The sequence below is a fragment of the Phoenix dactylifera genome, chromosome 8, assembly GCF_051530095.1.
Source record: "Phoenix dactylifera cultivar Ajwa chromosome 8, Ajwa_hap1_PhDact_Kaust_v1.1, whole genome shotgun sequence".
Taxonomy (NCBI): Eukaryota; Viridiplantae; Streptophyta; class Magnoliopsida; order Arecales; family Arecaceae; genus Phoenix; species Phoenix dactylifera.
The window spans coordinates 18,912,814-18,932,778 of NC_143197.1; the positions used below are offsets into that span (position 1 = coordinate 18,912,814).

The 19,965-nt window shown below is 39.0% G+C and overlaps 1 protein-coding gene across 10 annotated transcripts; it reads left to right on the forward strand.

Annotated features, from left to right (window-relative positions):
• Positions 1-1,640: 1,640 nt before the first annotated feature.
• On the forward strand, positions 1,641-19,827 carry LOC103715489 (putative UDP-3-O-acylglucosamine N-acyltransferase 2, mitochondrial). 10 transcript variants are annotated; one of them, XR_003387240.4, is made up of 12 exons: positions 1,641-1,760; positions 2,745-2,864; positions 3,690-3,897; positions 13,188-13,264; positions 15,522-15,571; positions 16,934-16,998; positions 17,198-17,249; positions 17,378-17,448; positions 17,571-17,637; positions 19,092-19,227; positions 19,310-19,381; positions 19,472-19,529. XR_003387240.4 is itself a non-coding variant. In XM_008803126.6 (12 exons), the coding sequence occupies exons 2-12, from the start codon at positions 2,747-2,749 to the stop codon at positions 19,656-19,658; spliced, it is 879 nt and encodes a 292-aa protein (XP_008801348.2). In that variant the 5' UTR covers positions 1,641-1,760; positions 2,745-2,746; the 3' UTR covers positions 19,659-19,827. The 10 variants fall into 10 exon arrangements, 9 of the variants coding, with proteins under 9 accessions (XP_008801348.2, XP_008801351.2, XP_038972457.2 ...); XM_008803126.6 differs by lacking the exon at positions 19,092-19,227 and adding an exon at positions 19,609-19,827 and having other exon boundaries at positions 19,472-19,520; XM_008803129.6 differs by lacking the exon at positions 19,092-19,227 and adding an exon at positions 19,609-19,827 and having other exon boundaries at positions 3,741-3,897; positions 19,472-19,520.
• The last annotated feature ends 138 nt before the right edge of the window (positions 19,828-19,965 follow it).

Below are 19,965 nucleotides of genomic sequence, written 5' to 3' on the forward strand. Positions count from 1 at the left end.
CATAGGGAGAGGAGGCGGAGCATGGTGGCGGCCTTGGAGGCTATGTACATGACAATGTTCATAAAGTTGAAGCACTTGATAGTATGGGCAGGATGTCCTGGACGATAAACTTGAAGGACACAACTAATGGTAGAGCCAACACAGATGAGAAATCCGAAGAGGTAGAAGACAAGCTCGCTATTGTTGGTGAGGATAATGCCAAGGATGGTAGGAAAGGACGGTGATGTAGATAACAGTGAAATAGCAGCAGGAGGTGAAAAGCAGGAAGAAGATGGTGGTGAAAAAGGGGATGATGGCACCTCTTCTCTTTATGCAAAGATATGAAGAGTACCAACAATATGAAGCTATGTTTCCTTCAATCCACATCTCACAAGCTAACACTCTCCTTGTCGGGATCTTGTCATTGCCTTTGCCTCATATCCGCTTTTCTTTTTTTCTTAACCTTTGCCTCCCTCCTCTTCCTCCTCTTATCCACCACCACCTCACCACCAAACCTCTGCACCTTTGCCTCCCATCCTCTTCCCCTCCTATCCCCCATTTTAACATGCTTCTCTTTGACGACACCTCATCCTCCATCCCCTAGTGCATGGCCGACCCTAACTTGCGCACCGCCACTATTATCCTCCTATGCTACACTCTTTGCTACCTCCTCATCTTTGGCCTTAGCCACGAGTCTTCCCTTTGGCTCGTCCTCAACCATGATGGTCGTACCATCTTTCTCAACTACAACAACCTTCATGCTTTCCTATTCAAGGATGAGCAACCGAGGCACTTGGGCCTCGAGGCCTACGCTACCACTTTCCCTATCTATGTTGCCAAACTCCACCCCCTCTCATTGCTACTCATGCTGAGAAGGAACACTATCTTGCTGTTTAAGACCTCCTCGACTCCAATGATCCCTTCGCACTCACAAACTTTTCTAGCCACCTCAGTTAACTAGCCTAAAGTATTACCCTCATTAGCAAGCCCCTAAGGCACCACCCAGACACATTAGGGAGGGCTGCTACCATCTTCTTGGTAGCAGTGTCGGTGAGGTCAATTGGTGGGAAGGAAATGATGGAAGTTCTAGTCCACAATCATAATAGGGAGGTGGAGACAGTGTTCAACCAAGAGTTCTATTTTTTGGACAATATGACGGACTCCACTTGGCAACTGGATTATTTCGCCATCATGGTAGGATGCAAATTATGGTAAAGACTTTTATTAGAACCACACTTCGACCTCCTAGGCAATCTTGAAGAGCTAGTGGAAGAAGGAGATGGACTAAAGGTGGACGACCAAATGGTGAAGGAGATGGATGCCGAACAACTATTTATTGAACAAGTGTTGCAGGACAATGACCTCACTAGAGAAGGATGCGAGAGTGGATGACGGATGGCATAGAGGAGGCAGGTGGGCTAAGGGAGTTAGGGATTTTGCCATCTCTATCGGTCCTCATAATCCGAAGAGAAATTTTGTCATTCTACATCCCCAATTAACAGCGTTAAGGATCAATAAATGAAAGGGCTACATTGATTAAAAAATTGAAAGGTAAAGTGCTTAATTAAAATTTTTCAAACGGGAGAAGGTGTATGTGAAAAATGGTGCAAGGAAGGGGCATAAGTGTAATTTTGTCTAAAAATAAAAAAAATAAAAATAAAAAAGCTTTCTTTAGTTTCCATCGTCAACCTTCCACTTTTCGTATCTTTCTTCGGCGGACATAGTCGACGTGGGCCTCTCCAGGCTGTCGTCAGAAGCCTCGCCGTGATTCTGGCCAGACGGTAGCGGTCCTTTTCTTGAATTTTTCAGTTTTTTGTTTTCCGGTTTAGTGCTGTCACGTTTTTTCTCCGATTTCTCCGACCGTTCCTGACGGTAATTCCTTCCCTGCCTGCGTTCACTCGTCTCCTCACCAGCACATCATCTCGCTTTTGTTTTTGCTCTATCTCAGCGCTGGTCAATCGAACGTTGCATTATCATTACCATCTTTTTACAATATGCATCATCACCGTTCGAAGAAATGCCTAACTCTATTTGTTATTACTAGCTTGTCCTAAAATAGTTACGAAGCTGTTCTCCCGACTTTTTTCAGATTCCATTATTATTCTAATGCTCCTCAGAAATTCTTTCACCTGCTTAAATAAAATCGGTGGAATCCATTGACCGACTTGGCTAGCATTGTAAAATAGGAGGACTGGTCTGTAACCTGTCAATTTTTCAAGAGCATAACGTTCATTCAACCTGTTCTACTGACTTTGTTCATATAAATATTTAGTTTTAGTGGTCAATGACTGGCATCACTATTTGTATATTTGCTACCTCATGTCCAGATTCACTACCAATTTGCTCCACTCTCATAGATTTTATGTCCTTGTTTAAAAAAAGGCATACTTATTCTCCTATTTTGAATTTCAACATCCAAGACGTTCAAACATTAGCATATCCTTGTGATTTAAAGTGTAGTTTAGTCTTAAAGCTAATCAGATTTTCTTACAATCAATCTTTGGGCATTTAAACAAAATGAACAAGACATTTATATGGTTAAACTCCTTGCTATTTTATAAAGAACTTTTCTTGTGCATAACTATGTTTAATGTTTCCTTAAGATTTTAGCTATCCATTTGTTATAGTACATTCAAACATAGCTGAACAGACATTTTGTGCTTACCTCTGAAGTTAGTTCCTTAAACCAGTTTTTTAGTAGTTTTTTCTCGTCGGGTGGTCTATTTTTCTTTGATTTGATTCATAGGTTTGATTTGGTTTAGCAGTTATGCAAGTTGCGGCAAGAAGAGCTTTGAAGGCCTTCCAATTGCTATCTGAAAGAGGCTGCACTTTAGGTCAGCTCGTGGTCTCTCGTTCTATTCATCGGCTCTTGGCCACAAGTTCTGGTATGTTTTGCCATGGGCCCCTTTGATAGCTTAGGGAGTTAATATTATGCTATGGCTATTGCTCCAGATAGCTAGAAGGGACATATTGATTTTGTTTAAAAAGAAATATTTTGCTTTTAGTTAACAGTTGGTGAAATTCTGCTTGTATTGAAGCAGTTCTGAGCTTGCCATCTTTTAAAGCTATAAATGTGATGGAGGTGTATCAACATGTTTGAGTGTTAAACATCAGCATTACTGTATTTATCAAGCCTATTACAGTTTTTTACAATCAAGAATCTTTAGGTCATATGTCTAATTCCAACTCAGTTGTGGAAGCATAAAATAATTTGTTTTCCACTAGATTGACACTCTGATTAGTTTTTATTATGCATTCAGAACCATATGCTGATATTTATTGAACATGAGTCACTACCATGCATATGACAGAAAATCATGTTGGTTAAGCAACTAATATCATATAATCAAGGTGATTTGTCTAATCGATGAGACAATGTATAAGTACAATTCAGATAAGACTGTGAATGGAGAGCCAAGAGCATAGACTTGTTAATGGTTGTTTATGGCCAATTGAACAAATGCACTTTAGTAGGCTTCACCAGTGATGATGAAATATAAGCTCTTGTTATACAAAGTTCAAACTTCAAACATTTTTTGGGCATCTAGAAAAAACACAGAAGTTATTTTCCATCCATCAGGTGTTTTATCTGCACAGAAAGAAGCTTTTTGTCATTGCGAGACAAAAATGTCACTCCAGGACAGGAATTACTCCTTTTTTTTGTGCATAGTTTCTCATGCTGCTGTTTAGTTTTAATGTTACTGCACCAGATGAAGGGACTTCTATTGATTCATTGGAGTTTGTGCAATGCCATAATGGAGGGGGACTTTTTCACAAGTCTGCATGCATTGATCCAACTGTACGTATAGAAACTGGTGCAATAGTACATCCAGATTCTGTCCTTGATGCAGATGTTCATGTTGGATCTGGAACCATTGTTGGACCTTCTGTGTCTATTGGGAAGTCTACAAAAGTAGGGTATGCTTTCTACTTTCAACTGCAAACATTATAGCCTTTTAAATTTTGTTTACTGTGTTTTATGTCATGGTTACTCTTTGAATTTTCTTGTGAATAAAAATCTTATGATAATTAACTGAATAATTTTCAATCTTATGATGCATGTTGCATGGTAAGGAAGGAAGAAAGTTTCTGTTGTTGCTTACATGTTTTTGGCTTCATGCCTGGATGGTCAATGACTACACGGAGTTTTTTACACAGTCTATTATGGAGAAAGAGATAGAGTTGGGTGGAAATATTGACAGACATGATTTTGTAATTTTTTTAAAAAAAATCTTATTGTGGACTACAAAAGAGAACTCATTTAGTGGATGATGAGCAAAGAACTGTGAAACATGCTCAGCCAGGCTTAATAACCATGTCAATTCCATTATGTAGGGTTGTAGATTTGCTGGGTTAAACAGAATTGACCGAGCTAGAGCCAACCACATTGGGCTGGAAAGCTTGTTATTGAGGGCGGAGAGGAGAAGGAAAATGGGAAGTGTTGGGGTCAGAAAAGAATGAAGATAGAGATGCACTTATTACTTTGAAAGATGGCAAAAAAGAGGTATTTAAGTTTATTGATGGTCCATTTCTACGTCGAGTAGGGAAAATGGAAGATGGCCACATCTATGTTATAAGTGAGGAAAGGGAGAGAAAGACTGCAAGAAGAAGTTGTGAACTAGGGTTTCTTCTTTAGATTATGTATTATATAGACTAGAAGTTTTGTTTCATTTCTGGATTAGTTTAGATGGGGGAATTATGCCAAATAGTTAAACACATGTTGTATAAAAAGGAGTACATTATAACATGGATAGAAGGACCAGTTGGAATTCTGGTTGGTTGTGGTGACTTAGACATGTTTTGGAAATATTAGAAGTGTGACGAACTGGATGTAGCTTACTCTTGATTGGTCAGGACGTATGAAAACAACACTTAGGTGGCTATATGATATTTAGACCACCTTATCCTATTCTACTGAACAGGAGCACAGGAGCACTGTAATATATGCAAACAACTCTTAGAGAAAGGTCTTTACGATGAACCTTAAGTGCTTAACTTGTTAGATGCACCTATTAATGATATTCAAGTGGAGCATCCTACTTCATATCATTCGTAGATGATATATTGGTAAATGTTAGAATTGATTTTTGGAAGTTTAGAGAACAAAGTTACAAAATTGTTAGAGAAGAATATAGCACATGTATTGCAATTTTGTTCGTTTAAGTCTTTCTATGTGCATGAGAGGAGTTGAGGAAAAAACCAAGGTATATGACATGGTTCAAACAAATGTTGTTTTGTTAGATGTGTTTATTGTACATAAAGATGGAGTGATAGTCTATGATGTTTAAGTAGTATAGCAGCATGATAGAATGAATTAAAATATGCCTATCTAGGCTTTGAATTGGAGGAGATATTATGTGTTTGCTATAGAATATTTACCATGTCATCTTTATCATGTAGTTGTAATTAGAACAATGAAAAGGACCGATAAGCATTAGAGGAGAACAACATAGACAAGAATATCAAGTGGTATAGTTAAGAAGGATGGGTTGAAAATTGAGTGTGTTGTGGGAGAGGAACCATCCCAAGTTATGGAGAAGGTTAGAAAAAACAACAACTGAGGATAAAATGGGCAAAATCTTTTGAGCTATCCGGATTTGATTAATGACAATTACTTATAATTAATTTGGTAAGGTTGTTTGTTTATGTTTACGTTCTTCTAAGGTTCATTATCTCTAAGGGTGCAAATGGGTCGGATCGGACTGGGTCATGAGTGACCCCAACCCAACCCGGTTTCTTGTTCGAGTCCTAATTTTGGATCCAGACCCAACTTAATAGAGGATCGGGTCGGGTCAAGTTGGGTCCACAGCTACAAGTTTTGACTCAATAGGTCATTCGGGTGAGGTCGGGTTTATGTATAACCCGATTCCAACCCAAAAAATTCGAGTCCAAGTCGGGTCCGGGTCGTGTCTGTTTGTTCGGATTCGATTCATCAAAGGACTATCAAAGTATAATGAATTTACCAAGCCAATTGATTTTACTAGCATCCTAGCATCACTCAATCCATTAAAGCTTTTTCAACTAAAGCCAGTCGTAACCTGACTGTAATCTCGGATAGCTACACGTCCCCGAAGCCAGTTTAGATTTTGAACTAATTCAAAAACTCAGAATATGAACCATGGTCTGCCGTACCGGGCCGGTACGTACCGATCCGGCCTGAGACCGGTACCGGATCAGCGTGGAATTCGGTACCGGTAGCTTATCATTGGAGAACCAGTATGGGACTGGTATGGACCGGTACGGAACCGGTATGGGACCAGTACGTAGCGGTCCGGGCTGCCACCGGTACGCCGATCGGTACCGGTACTACGGATCTTGATCTGAACTAACTCAAAATACGAGCAATATTATATAACATTAGGAACTTGGCACCATTGTTTGCTGCATTTCATACCACTTAATACTGACTAGGAAGAACTAGGCAACCGACTCCAAACAAATATCCATTCCCCACCTATATATTTTCATACACTATATGCAACATTTCATGTCTCATATATTATCTCTAAGATAAAGGCTAAAATGTTGCACGCTTCATACCAGCATGTGGTTCAATCCAAAGCTGTTGTTGAAGCATGGATCTAGAACCAACCTCGCCATGACTCCATTCCAAACTTGTGCTTTGAAACCTATGGGATTATGACTTCCCCCCTATGGCTGATGGTGAATAAACAAAGCATCACAGATGGGCCGGGCCTTAAGAGTTAAGACTTAACTCTTACGGGTCATAGATGGGCCGGGCCTTAAACACCCAACTAACCTGTTTGGCTTGCACCACTGTGGCCCGTGGACCCAAATAGTTTAGTAGATTCGCGTCGGGTCGGGTCGTAGGGTTAGAAATCTAAAATTATCCAAATTTCAAGCAGATCGGGTCGGGCCAGAATTCAGAAAATCCAGATCTTGTCCCAAAATGGAACGGGTCCAATTTTAGAATCCAACCCGGCCCCACGGGTCCTTTAAAATGGATCGGATCAGATTTAATCGGGTCGGATCGGGTTGGGTCACAAGTCAACCTGACCCATTTGCACCCCTAATTATCTCGGTACTAGGTACTATATCGGTTTGGTACAAGGTCGGTACAATTAGATTCAATACCATACCAACCAAGGTTTGCTATCTTAGTATCGGACCCCATACTAGTATATTTCTGTTACTGTGTCAGTACATCTGGTATAGGAGCCAGTTCAGTATACCGACACTCAGTACACCTCCTATAGCATACTGGTTTGGTACCGATACAATGCAGTACCGACCGATATGGCAAACCATGGGACCGACATGCACTACATGAAAGCTTACCAATATGGTACTGGTTCAATTTTTCATTTTTTTATTGTTATTGTTATTAAGTTCTAATAGTCTTGGAAGTGTGATATTAAGAATATTTTAATAATATTTTATTTCATATTGATCCTGAAGATCATATGATTGCCCGATGGATGACATTGTAATAAATAAAAATAGACAAGACATAGTTTTTAGCTTAAAAATGTATATCAAATAATTATACCAATATCTAGTCCCTCATAGAATGTCGATACCACTTGTAGACATCGAGATCTCATTCCTCGGCGGGATCTTGGACTTGACTCCAACCTAGATAATATACCCACCCCTGCATACATTAATCTAGGTTTTTTGGATAGCCATCTTCATACTGATCATTTGTATGATAATGAACTGGCCATCCAATCTAAGGGAAAATCGCGACAATAGAATCTGACCAATAATCTAGCTAAGGCCATGGAGGTAGTAGTCACTCGGATATGTCTCGGGTGAAGGATATGCATGCAGGACATATTTTGGCATTGCTGAATAGCATCCGGTGTACAATGAGGATCTAGATATGTTCAAGAACCTTACTCTGTGTGGTATATTATCAATTGCAACTGTGTGGGATCTTGAATACCTTAATAGGCTTGTCTCTTGTGTGCCATTGTATCCTCGCAGATTTTATATTACGCATTATGGTCTGCATCATGCACATGGTATGCTGAATCGGCCCGTACCAGTCGGTTCAATCTGTACCGGACCGATCCGGTCCCTGACCAGTCTGATTCAAGTATGGAAAACAGTTTTGGCCCCAAAAGGGCGGAAATTGAGCGATACAAGCCCGGTATCGATATGAATCGGACCGGTTCGCACCGATACAAGCTCGAGGCAGCGCTCCCGCGCGCGGTTCCCCACGCTGGGCAGCACTTTCGTGTGGGTGCGAGCTGGGAACCACGCCCGTGTGCAGTTCCTCGTGCTCAGAACCACGCCCGCGTTGGGCAGCGCACCCGCGTAGGCACGAGCTGGGAACAATGCCCCCGCACGGTTCCCTGCACTCGGAACCGCACCTGTGCGGGATAGCGCGGGGCATTTAATGCCACAAAGTGGCATTTAACGCGGCGCGCGCATCCCCGCCCGCTCGCATGCGCGCGTCCGGCCGCGCTTTCACAGGTCGCGGGTCTGTTGGCCAGTTCGGTTTCAGTTCAAACCGATCCGAACCGGAACCATACCAGTCCGGTAGACGACCGGTACTTCTACTGGTACTAGTACGGCGTACCTGGATCATGTATGATATGAGTGAAATGCAATACCAATGAATGGGCTCAGACCATATGGCTGCAAATTGTATGCACCCCCACCATATCCATAGTTATCTCCCTAGCCATCAAATGCATCATCACTCGGACTCATTACCATCACTTATATTGTGAGATGATTAAGCAATCGGTTGTCTGAGGGCTCAATGATCTCCGAATCTAAGTGAACAGAAATAGGTCTGCATCTTTCTTCCTTTTCTCTTTCTTGCTATATTGATGAAACGCTTTCCTTTCCGAATTGCTCTTCCCAACTGGCTCTAATGAATGTCTCAAATAGGCTCAACACCCTGACTGACCCTACCTTTCTAATTGGATCGAGTGCCATGATGACCTCTTCTCGACATGTTACATGCATACCCTCAAACATTCCATAATTTTTTAAAATTTTTGAATATTATTTTTTGTTATTTTTTAACCAAAAGATTATTCTTAATCTAAAAATTACAAGATCAATGAAAATCATGATTTCTTCTTAAATACATAGATCATCCTTAAACCTATGACATATCATGAAATCATTCTAAATACAAAATTTTGGCATAATTTCCCTCTATTTTACTATCTTTGGCCTATTTTAGGCATTAAAAAGAAGAGAAAAATGAAGAGGGGGAGGATTATACCAATCTTTGGATTAGGGATAAAAACCACAAAGAAATCATTTTCTCGTAATTTTCCTCATAGTCCTACCCTTAAAGACATAGAGATACCTTCTCCTTTTTATACTCATGGGAGAGTCCAAAATCGACTTGAACTGAGTTGTACCAAGTAGAAGTGAGCAATTCTAATCAGTTCGGACTAGTTCGGACTAGTCCTAAACCAAACCAACGAACCGACCAATAGAGCTGATCAAGGGCCGAGCTTGGGCATAGAAAAAATCAAATTTTAAATAAGCCTGGCTCAAAACCCAACTAAAAATGAATATAGTTTAGGCCCAAGGCCTGGCCCATTATCAGCTCTACCAACCAGATTCCTCACAGGTTGGGTTCAGTGCGCCCCTAACTGAGTGGTTCTGGTCAGTTTTGCCATCCTTGATTCTGACATAGTTTATCATTCATTTCTTTAAGAAGAAGCAGAAAAGATATTGTACCTCTAAAAAATAGGCATTTGATATATCATGAACTACTTTATCATCTTAGCATTATTCCTAATAAAGTAATATTACCATGTTAGCTAGTTGATCTTGCAAAATGATTGCCACAAATTCATTTAGTTATGCCACCCTGCATCTTCCTTAGCTTGGTATAAATGATACAAATTGTGTAGGCAACCCATTTGTTTTTAGGTCTTACAGATTTCATCATCTTTTTGATGCAAGGATGATCATGTCCTATTGTGTTCAACGAGTATATTGACATATGTATTAAGACCGTCAGCAGTTCATAATTTCATATTATATCTTCATTTGCTTCCTACCGCCCATGGTCTTTTTTCTCTTATGCTGCTATCTATTATTAAACATGGATGCCTCTTTCTGTTTCCTTTTTCTCAATTGGATGGCTTACTCTACTGTTTAGGCACCCTGGGAAGTTTGTACTTTCAGCTGGTTTCGCTGGGAATTTTTTCATAAATAAAAAAAATATCCTAGGGATGCATAGAGTTATAGGGGACAAGAAGGGAAAATATGGTCAGAGATTTAGTGTTTAAATAGTTTACTGATAGGAGTCAGCATGCAAGGATTTTGAGAGATACTAATCTCTAGCTCGATTGTAGAAACCAAAGTGTTGGAATGTTGGAGTTAGAAATGAATATATGAGATAAGCTTAGGTAACATCAACATCAAGGTCTGTCGTGCCGATACCAAAGCCCATATCAGTCGGCCGGTGGCACGGTTCGATATGCTCCCATGTCGGGCCTATATCGACACAGCAGAGAGGGCGAGGGAACGGAGAGAGAGAACGGGAGAGAAAAAGAGAGAGAAGAGGAGGGTCGGAGGGCCGTTGGAGGCCTTCAGAGGGCGCCAGAGGGCCGGAGTAGGGGCTCTGCCCTATGGACCCATGTTTCATTCGAAACAGCGGTACGTCGGGTCTTCTTTTTTATTTTGAAAATTTTAAGTGAAGTCGGCAAGGGGTTTGTGGACTTCGCTTAAAATTTGAGCTTTTTTTATTTTGAAAATTTTAAGGGAAGTCGGACAAAATAAAAGAGGCCCAAATTTTAAGTACATTATTTAAAATTTTCAAAATAAAAAAAGGGCCCTGACGGACTCCTGTTTCGAACGAAATAAGGGTCCAAAGGGTGGAGCCCCTGCTCCGTCCCTTCGGCATCCTCCGGAGGCCTCCCTCCCTCTCCCTTCCTCCCCCCTCTCTCTCTCTTTCCTTCTCTCTCTTCCCCCACCTATTGGTTTACTGTTTTGAAATGTCGGAACCATCTCGATCCGCCGCTGGCACAGCTCGGTATGCCCCGAACCGTGCAGTTCGGGACGGTTCTGCATTCCTTGATCAACATTAAAGGGATTGCTTCCTAGCAAAGGCTAAAGACAAGAAGTAGAGTTCTGGAAATTTGAAAATCATGTAGAAAGAGGATGGAAAGACTTGTTCAAGGAAGCATGCTGTATGGGAATCAGTTCTATGCAGGAGAAAATGGAGAAAGATGATTCATAATGCCAAGATGCACAACTTGATGTGCTAATAAATGCATGTAAACACACACACACACACACACACACACACACACATATATATATATGTATGTATATATATATTAAAATAAATCAGTTCAGCTTTCTTTATATGTGTCATATTAAATGGATAAATGTAAGATCTATAGCCAAAGGTTCAGTTGTTGAAGCAAGTTTTTCTAGTGAAGTGCTAATGCCAAGTGCAAAAGGTGTCTCTCGAAGTTTAGTACTTTAGTGTGTTTCTCACTATATCCAAATATAGATGCAAAACTTTCTTTCTTCCTCATCATTTCTTCTTCATGAACTTCTGTCTTCTGCTTTTCATTCTTTTTTGTGGTGGGCAAGTATGCAAATGTTGGGAAAGAATATGAACAGATCTCGTTGTTGATTTATCGATGGGTGCTGAGGAGTTGTGGACTGGCTTCTTTTTGCTTAAGTAGCTAAAATAGGAAAGGCTGACGTCCATTCCCTTCCTACTTAAAAATTAGAATTTTGAACATATCTTTTGTCAACTCTTTCCAGGAGAAAAATGTAGTTTTAGATTTTGCTAAAAAAAATGAGTTCAAATCAAATTCAAGGCAGTGGATCTATAGCGCTCCTTGTGTATATGTCAATGAATTTGTGCAAATTGTTGCATTCTTGGGAAGGTGGATTTTGGGATGCTGCAAGTAGTGGCACCTTGCCTTCCTGGAGATGTGAGGTTGGGGAATTCTTTAGTTTTTCATGAGGGGGTTACCTCTTATTATTGGGATAGCCTCCAGGGTTCAGTAGTTAACAATCCAGTATGAGAGCAGAAAAATCAAAAACCAGATGCCATTCATTAAGCAGGATTTACATAAAAACTGGAGTTGTTTCTGCTTGCAGATCAGGTTAAAGGGAAAGAAACATACTCTTGTGAGGCCTCTCTGTTTCTTGATGTCTATAGCATGTCTTGGTTTATAATTGAAGCATCTCATTCAGGTAGCTGCCTCTTTATTAGAGCAGATTGGTCTGGATTATGGTTTAGTCTCCCCCATATTGTTATCTTTTTACTTCTTTCTCTTTTGTTAACAATTTGGGTATTTTAAGTTATACTTCTTAACAATGTGCCATGCCTTAACCTTGATTTGAATTTAAAAATGCAATGTTTAGTGCTCTTCTAAAAGAAATTGTAGCAATTGTCATAAAGGGAGGAGGCATCTCCCAAGGGCAACAAAAATTATGTTCCAGAATGGACCAATATATATGGGTGTAATATCACCAAATAGCTCATGCTAACTCTGAATATGATACCGGCGTCAAGCATTCGTTGAATCTCCTTTTCCCTTTTTACATACAAGCTCGGCATAATTCGGGTTCATTTGTCTAGACCTTTGTTTCATAGGCTTGGTGTCTGACCTCCTGCATCTGATTTTTGCTTGCAAATAAAAGAAAAGAATGGGATATGCCTTTAGTAAGATTGTGGTATGTCCATGTGAGCACATCTTTGTACTCTTCTATTGGCTTGCTCAACTTCACATTACCGAATAAAGTATGTGATGAGGACAATAGGGAGCTGATCAGAGACATCTCTGATGAGGAAATTGTATGCTTAGAAAATCCAACCCAAAAAAAGCTCCTGGACCAAACAGGTTCCCAGCATCCTTCTACCAACAAATGTGACAAGATGTGCACTGTTCGCAGTGCTCTCTCGCCCATCACTGGAGAAGTAGATCCACAACCAAAACCTGAAGCAGGGATCCGGGAAGTCAACCCAAGCTAGAGAAGCAAGACTGAATTTTGGCTTTCCTTGATCAACAGGCCATCAATCCTTTCTTCATTTTTTGTTTGTCGCATTAAGATTTTGTTTTTTTCAGATGTGTTCATATTACCTATAATTGTAGTTCACAATTTTATCTTAGTCAAATAACATTGACCATTTCTTTTGGTGAGTTCAGTTAAAAGAAATTTATGCTGGATAAATATAATCATGTTACAACCTTCCATCTGCTCTTTAGTGTTTCGCTTATCAAAAATTTTATCTGTAGGTACAATGTTGTCTTAAGCAATTGTACTGTGGGCTTGTTCTGCGTAGTCCACAGTGGTGTCTGCATTGGTCAAGATGGTAAGATTCAGTTCATGTGAAGTTGTTCTATGTATCTTTGAAAGATCTCGTATGAAATAAACAAATGCATCTTATGTGCATTGTCCTCTTCTTTTTTCCCTGACTAAAACAGATTTCATATTCACAACCCTAGTTTCTCTTTTTTTAAATTTGATTATCAAATTGAGATTTCTTGGAACCAAGTTTCGCCATCTCGGTACCAGACCCCATACCGGTGCCACACTAGCACAGTGTCGGTACGGTATGGTACGGAGTTTTTTTGACATATCAAATTGAAAGTTTTTCATTTAAATCATCACTTCCTAAGACCATGACTTCTGGTAAATAGATTTTATTTTCATTTTTATATTATAGTTTATTTATGTAAACTGCTTAATAAGAGTAAATTACAAAGTCCATGGATTCAGATAAGGGAGTTTTTATTTGTATATCTTCTTACCAATAACCTTATGAAAATTTTTAGTCCTCATGAAATATTCATTTAAGTTTTCTAGACCATTTAGTTTCTTAATAATTGCCAAAATAAGTTCTGTTGCTTAATCTAGTAGAATCTATTCTTTTACTTTCAATAATTTCGTAACATTTTTCATTCTAGCTCCTTTTTAGATGATTATATAGGTTTAATTAAGAAAATAATTTTTATGTTAACTTTGACAATTGAGCTATCAAGATCCTAATAATGAAGAATTAAATTATTATTATAAGTGATCAAGCATTTCTATTCAAATCAACTAGCCATCTAATCATTATAGTAATTTATATCTTGAAGAAAAAAATTCTTAGAGGCCAACTAGTGGTGTTGGGCGATACTACTCTATAAGGTGTGGTTAGGGTTGCTGTAATCTCATGCACCACAATCCACCCCAACATGGGGGTATAGGCCAAGTTTGGAACACTCCAAGGCAAGGCCCGAAATCTTCATACCCAATACCATGCATGTACATTACCAGTTTGGTATGTTCTGGTCGGCACAATACGGTATACACCCCACACTGAGATAAGCTTTCAATCTCTTTTTCTCACTTTTATCATGGTTTTGCCTGAAACCGAGTAGTACTGGTCGGTACGGCATGATGCACACCTTAATTTTGGGCGTCATCGGGCAATATGATATGGTTTAGCTCGATATGGGCTAGTACGGGCCAGTTCAGGCTTGTACCAACTTGAATAGTATTTCTATGCCGGTTCCAATATTTATGAGTTGGTATGCCCCAAATCAGGTAATACGACAAACATTGCTCCAAAGTTTTACAATATGTACTATCCAATGTAGGACCAGTATGCTCGACTTTTCTAACCTTGGGCAAAGTACATGATGTCAGCTACGGGACCTCATCACTATGGAGGAAAATTCATTTTCTAATGGGATTGAAGATTGCATTCCTTGATGGCATGACTATAGTGGATTATCATTTTCGACACTTTATATGATTTTTTTTTGGTTAGCCGAAAACACATAACATCTCAATAGGATATGCTTCTTTCATTTGGTAACTTTTTTTTCTTTGGTCCATGTGGATATTGAAATCTTCACATGGAGCAATGCTTATTGGTAAGGTCCTAACGACACTTTTCAAGTAGTAATAGGGCATGTGAGTTCTTAATCAAGAATTCTTGACGTCCAAGCTCAAATGTGAGGTGCTGGAATTTAAGTGCCAGCAAAATGGGCAAGCCAGCAGCAAGGTATATGCCATTGATTGGCTGGCAAAGTACATGACATACCAACATGTGTCTTGTTGTCATGAAACCGAAAAAAAAAGGTCCTTGTCTCAAATCGTCCCAGCATGTATCAACTTGTGCTGAGCCATACTGGCCTATGTTAATGACATGCTTGATATGGGCTGGAAATGGTCACCACAGGTTGGCATGCCCGGCATTACCACGCCGTTGGCCCATGCCATGTACTGAAACAGATCAGCATGGACCAGCACCTCAATACTTGGTGTGATTTAGAGTCTTAAATTACTAGAGTGAAAGAAAAAATTTCAAATCTCTACTTAGTTAAATTTTCTTTGGGATGTGACTGTTTTATGTTGCTTTTCAGCTTTTTATTTGCTTTATTTCATAAATAAACCACTGCCTGACTTTTTCTGTTACTTTTGTAATAATTTATAGTTCGGTTTCCTAGACAGTTTGATAATCTCTTGCCATCAAAAATTTTCTATATATATTCAATCTCAAAAGGCTTGCATTTTCTCTATTGTCTATTGCAGTGGGAGTAATGCTTTGTGGTGCACTTCATTGTTTTGTTTAACAGGGTTTGGATTTCTTGTGGATGAACAAGGACATGTAGAGAAGAAGCCCCAAGTTAGTCTCCCCCCCTCTTTACTTGAATCTAACTCAAGGTTTCTAATATAATACTCATTTTCGTCAATTTAAAAATAGTGATTAACTGACTTTCAAAGAATTTATGAGAGGCATTCTTACTCTATCAAATTTCACCTTCCACCCTATAAATGGTGGTTCAAGCAAACAAATCCTAATTTATTCATTTTCTCGAGTAGTTAGATCTTAGGATTGGACCTATTATTTCATTAAACTTATACAAAATCCTTCTAGAAAGAAACTCTAAAATGATCGTATCTTAGGTTTTTGACTTTGGGATGATTAGATCATAATCTCCAATCTGGGAAGGATTTGCAGCTTAAAGTGTTGCAGACAGTGCTAGCAGTTTTTATGGCATTTCTTATTAAGCTGTTTAGAAAAATTGATAGAATGTTATTCATTAATTTTTCTCCAATATTTTTTGCCTTCCTGACATATAATGGGACAAGTAGCAACAATCATCCACAAATCTTCCACATTGTTTTGAAGGACAAACAATTCAGAGAAGAAATGTATTATGGCCCTTGTCAGGCATGAGATGTCTGCTTGATGGGTGAGTTATGAGAACACATGCCTAACTAAGTGGTTGTCGGTTGTCACATCATTGCTCTTTTGTAGATTATCTATTGCTGAATACAACTTAGCTCGTACTCCATCTTTGCCCGCATGTCATACTCAGTTTTCAAATGATGCCCTCAAAAAAAATGAACTTTCAACATGCAATCGCCCAATTTTTTTAATTCATCTTATTTTGCCTTTCAAATGGATAGCCATACTAAAGAGCTCTGCAATTTGGTTGCGATTTTCTCACTCACCCAATGTTCGTTTAAAACTAATAGCTGTAGAAATCTGAAACAAGTGAAAGACAGTGCCAAATGATATTTCATGAGGAGTTGCCATTAAGGTCCGGATCAACAAGGATTAAAAATATTGTGATTTTAAAATTGTTTTGACAACCTTTAAAATATTGAAATTCTAACATCATTTTGACAACCTTTATTCTAATGTTCTTTTCCTAGGTTAACAAAACATAGGTTTTAAAACTCTATAATTTTGTATATATTATTATACATATATTATGAATCATTCGCAAGTAACTCTTTAATTATTTCTCGCTTTTAAAATTGTTGTCTTGCTTTATTTCCATGTCTTTCATATTCTGGGCAAATTGTTTGAATTTGTTCTTATATTGTTGTTGCATATGAATTATTGCCCTTCACAAAGATATATTTAAGGCAATGATGCTGTAGTTTGTTATGTTTAACTATTTACAAGACTTCGTTAACAAAAACAACTTTTAGATATCTGTTAAACCTTACATTATGTAAATGGATTTTCTTTTAGGTGCTTCATGTAAGGATTGGGGACCATGTGGAGATAGGTGCCAATACATGCATAGATAGGGGCAGGTGAGCTAGTTTACTTTCAACTTCATATATGCATCATCTTGAGTGGTTTATGTATCTGCAGACGCTCTTTGCTTCCTCTGGGGTCGAATCTTTTTGTCAAATACATGAACTTAAATTATAGTAAATGGCACTATTTGGTTACTATATGTATAATTAAATAATCACTGATTAGTCAGTATTATTTTCATTTACACTGCAGTTGGAGAGACACAGTTATAGGTGATCATACCAAAATAGACAATCTTGTTCAGGTGGTTTATAATTCCTTTATGCAAAATAAATCTGTCAAGATGTAGGCTAGATCTTTTTCTTTTCCTCAAATGAACCTTGATGTAATTTGAGATGTTAGTTTCTGTCTAATGACTAATCCATGTTGCAGATAGGTCACAATGTAGTCATTGGGAAATGTTGCATGCTTTGTGGACAAGTTGGCATTGCTGGTTCTGTGACGTATGTAATATGTATAATTCCTTTGCCATCTGAAATATTTATGTATAATAATGCATGAAAGGAAAGAATTTGGTGAATGATTTTTTAAAGATTTATTACATTTCTTATTTTCTTGTCTATAGGATGGGAGATTATGTCACTTTGGGAGGGAGAGTAGCTGTACGAGATCATGTTTCCATTGCTTCGAAGGTATTCCACCAAACCCGGCAATGTGGTTTTAATGTACTAATACGTTTGCTGTCCCAATAAGAATAAGTTTGTTGTGATTGGTAGTTTCCTTCATACCTCCTTATTATCTAACTGGACTCTATTTATTCCTTTGATCTTTTATGATTGGTTGGGAGTCCACTTGTTTCGGTTGGGAGATTGTTTGCAATTTGACCACTCTGTCGCATGAGTTGTTGAGGAGAAAAAAGATTTGGCTTGACAGTTATGGTTATGGTCATGGTTTCAGTTACATCTGGTGACTCAAGTCAAAACTCCTTGGAAATGCTAATAACCTCTGTTATTAAGCAAATCTAAATCACCAAGTTAGATGGATGCTTAGATGGATAGGTATATTTTTTGATGCACTACTTGATCTTGAAGATATAACTCAAGGAAGATCTAATATAATGTTATTTGGTCTGGTTTTGTTCATGTTTGGCATGACTTGACCACATGCATCTTTATTCGCCCATGGAATTTTGGAACTTTGTATTTGTAACAACCCAGGATATCACCCAAAATGGCTTGCCAGAAGGTATTATTTGGATTCTTTGATTCTGTATAAGTACCCAAGATCTACCCAGCAAATAACCAATGTGGAACTAAACACACGTCTGCACGGGTCCTCACATACTCTCCCCGTTTAAGCTCTGACGTCCTCATCAGGCTAAGGGTTCAAATCCATTCAAATCTAATCACCAACACTACGATCAGCCTGTGGTCAGCCCCAATGGATCTGTGTTGCAGTGTCTCCTAGTCCATATAGGTTATGGGCCGTGTCCGCTCTGATACCATTTGTAACAACTCAGGATCTCACCCACAATGGCTAGCCAGAAGGTATTATTTAAGTTCTTTAATCCTGTATAAGTATCCAAGATCTACCCAGCAAATAACCGATATGGGACTAAATACATGCCCGCACGGGTTCTCACATACTACCCCCATTCAAGTCCTAACGTCCTCGTCAGGCTAAGGGTTCAAATACATTTAAATCTAATCACAAACACCACGATCAGCCTGTGGTCAGCCCCAATGGGTCCGTACTGCAGTATCTTCTAGTCTACATAGGTTATGGCCCGATCTGCTCTGATACCATTTGTCACAATCCAGGACCTCACCCAAAATGGCCAGCCGAAAGGTATTATTTAGGTTCTTTGATCGGGTATAAGTACCCAAGATTTATTCCGCAAATAACCAATGTGGGACTAAACACACGCCCGCATGGGTCCTCATAGTATTTACGAGATTTTGGATTTAATTCCTGGCAAAATAATGAGCACATGCCGCTTCGCTGGTCCTATCGCAAATTAGTTAAGTTTTAAAGTTAAGATCAGATTCTACCTCACACATTTAGTTAATTCTGTATCTGATTACTATCAAGTCTCCGCAGCTTCGCTATTAGCACCTTTGTAAATGTTTTCCATCTTCTGTAACAGTGGTCTGATTACCCACAGGGAGGGTGATGGGTTCTTAATTCACGGACATGATACATTAGGGGCCACTGCAAATTCCATAAAACACATCCAGTATACATTTCTAATCAGTGTGTTTTCATCTTAGTTTGGGGAATTTGTAAGCTTTATCATGTTGCCCTTGTTACAATTCTCTGACAGTTTTAAACAACTTATTCATGATCCCCTCACTTGGGTATCAGGTTCGACTGGCAGCAAATAGCTCTGTCACAAAGGATATCGTGGAATCGGGTGACTATGGTGGTTTTCCGGCAGTAAGAATCATTTTTCTCTCTTCTTCGCCTTCATTTTTGTTTGCCTTTAATCATAATGCTCATGAGTGTCTCTTGTGATCTATCTTGTAGGTCCCTATCCATGAATGGCGCAGACAATCTGCAAAACTGCGCAGATTTTGTAAGGGCGATGTGTCTTAGAGAATAGCATTCTTCGTTTATCTTGGATTTAGAACTCATGCCTTGACTTAATATGAACGTATTTGAAGTGTCAGTGCAAATTGGGCTGAGATCAGCTTCATCACTAAAGTTCGGATGAAGAAGAAAACAGGCAGTGCCGTTGCCATATATGCAAACATAGTGATTCATGATTTCCATTTTTCTCCAGCCACACATGATCAAATATCCCAGTTCTATTTTTGCAATGTAACTTGAACTCCTGTTAGTTGAGTTACAAATATAATCTGAAGTAGGAAGCTTGTACCCTAGTTGGTGGTTCAGGATCATTTTAATTCTGCTGCTCCAGCTATTTGCTGTTCCAAGCCAATTTATCTTATGGCTCTCCAAATTTCCTATGACATTTTGGGATCTTTTGCATCGCATGAAGTCAACTATCATGATAATAA

Excerpts from the sequence above, each read along its gene's own strand:
- LOC103715489 (XM_008803126.6), top strand. The coding sequence starts at position 2,747 with ATGCAAGTTGCGGCAAGAAGAGCTTTGAAGGCCTTCCAATTGCTATCT. Across the intron at positions 13,265-15,521 it reads TGTCTGCATTGGTCAAGATG|GGTTTGGATTTCTTGTGGAT; the intron begins GTAAGATTCAGT and ends TTTGTTTAACAG. Across the intron at positions 17,449-17,570 it reads GGCATTGCTGGTTCTGTGAC|GATGGGAGATTATGTCACTT; the intron begins GTATGTAATATG and ends TCTTGTCTATAG.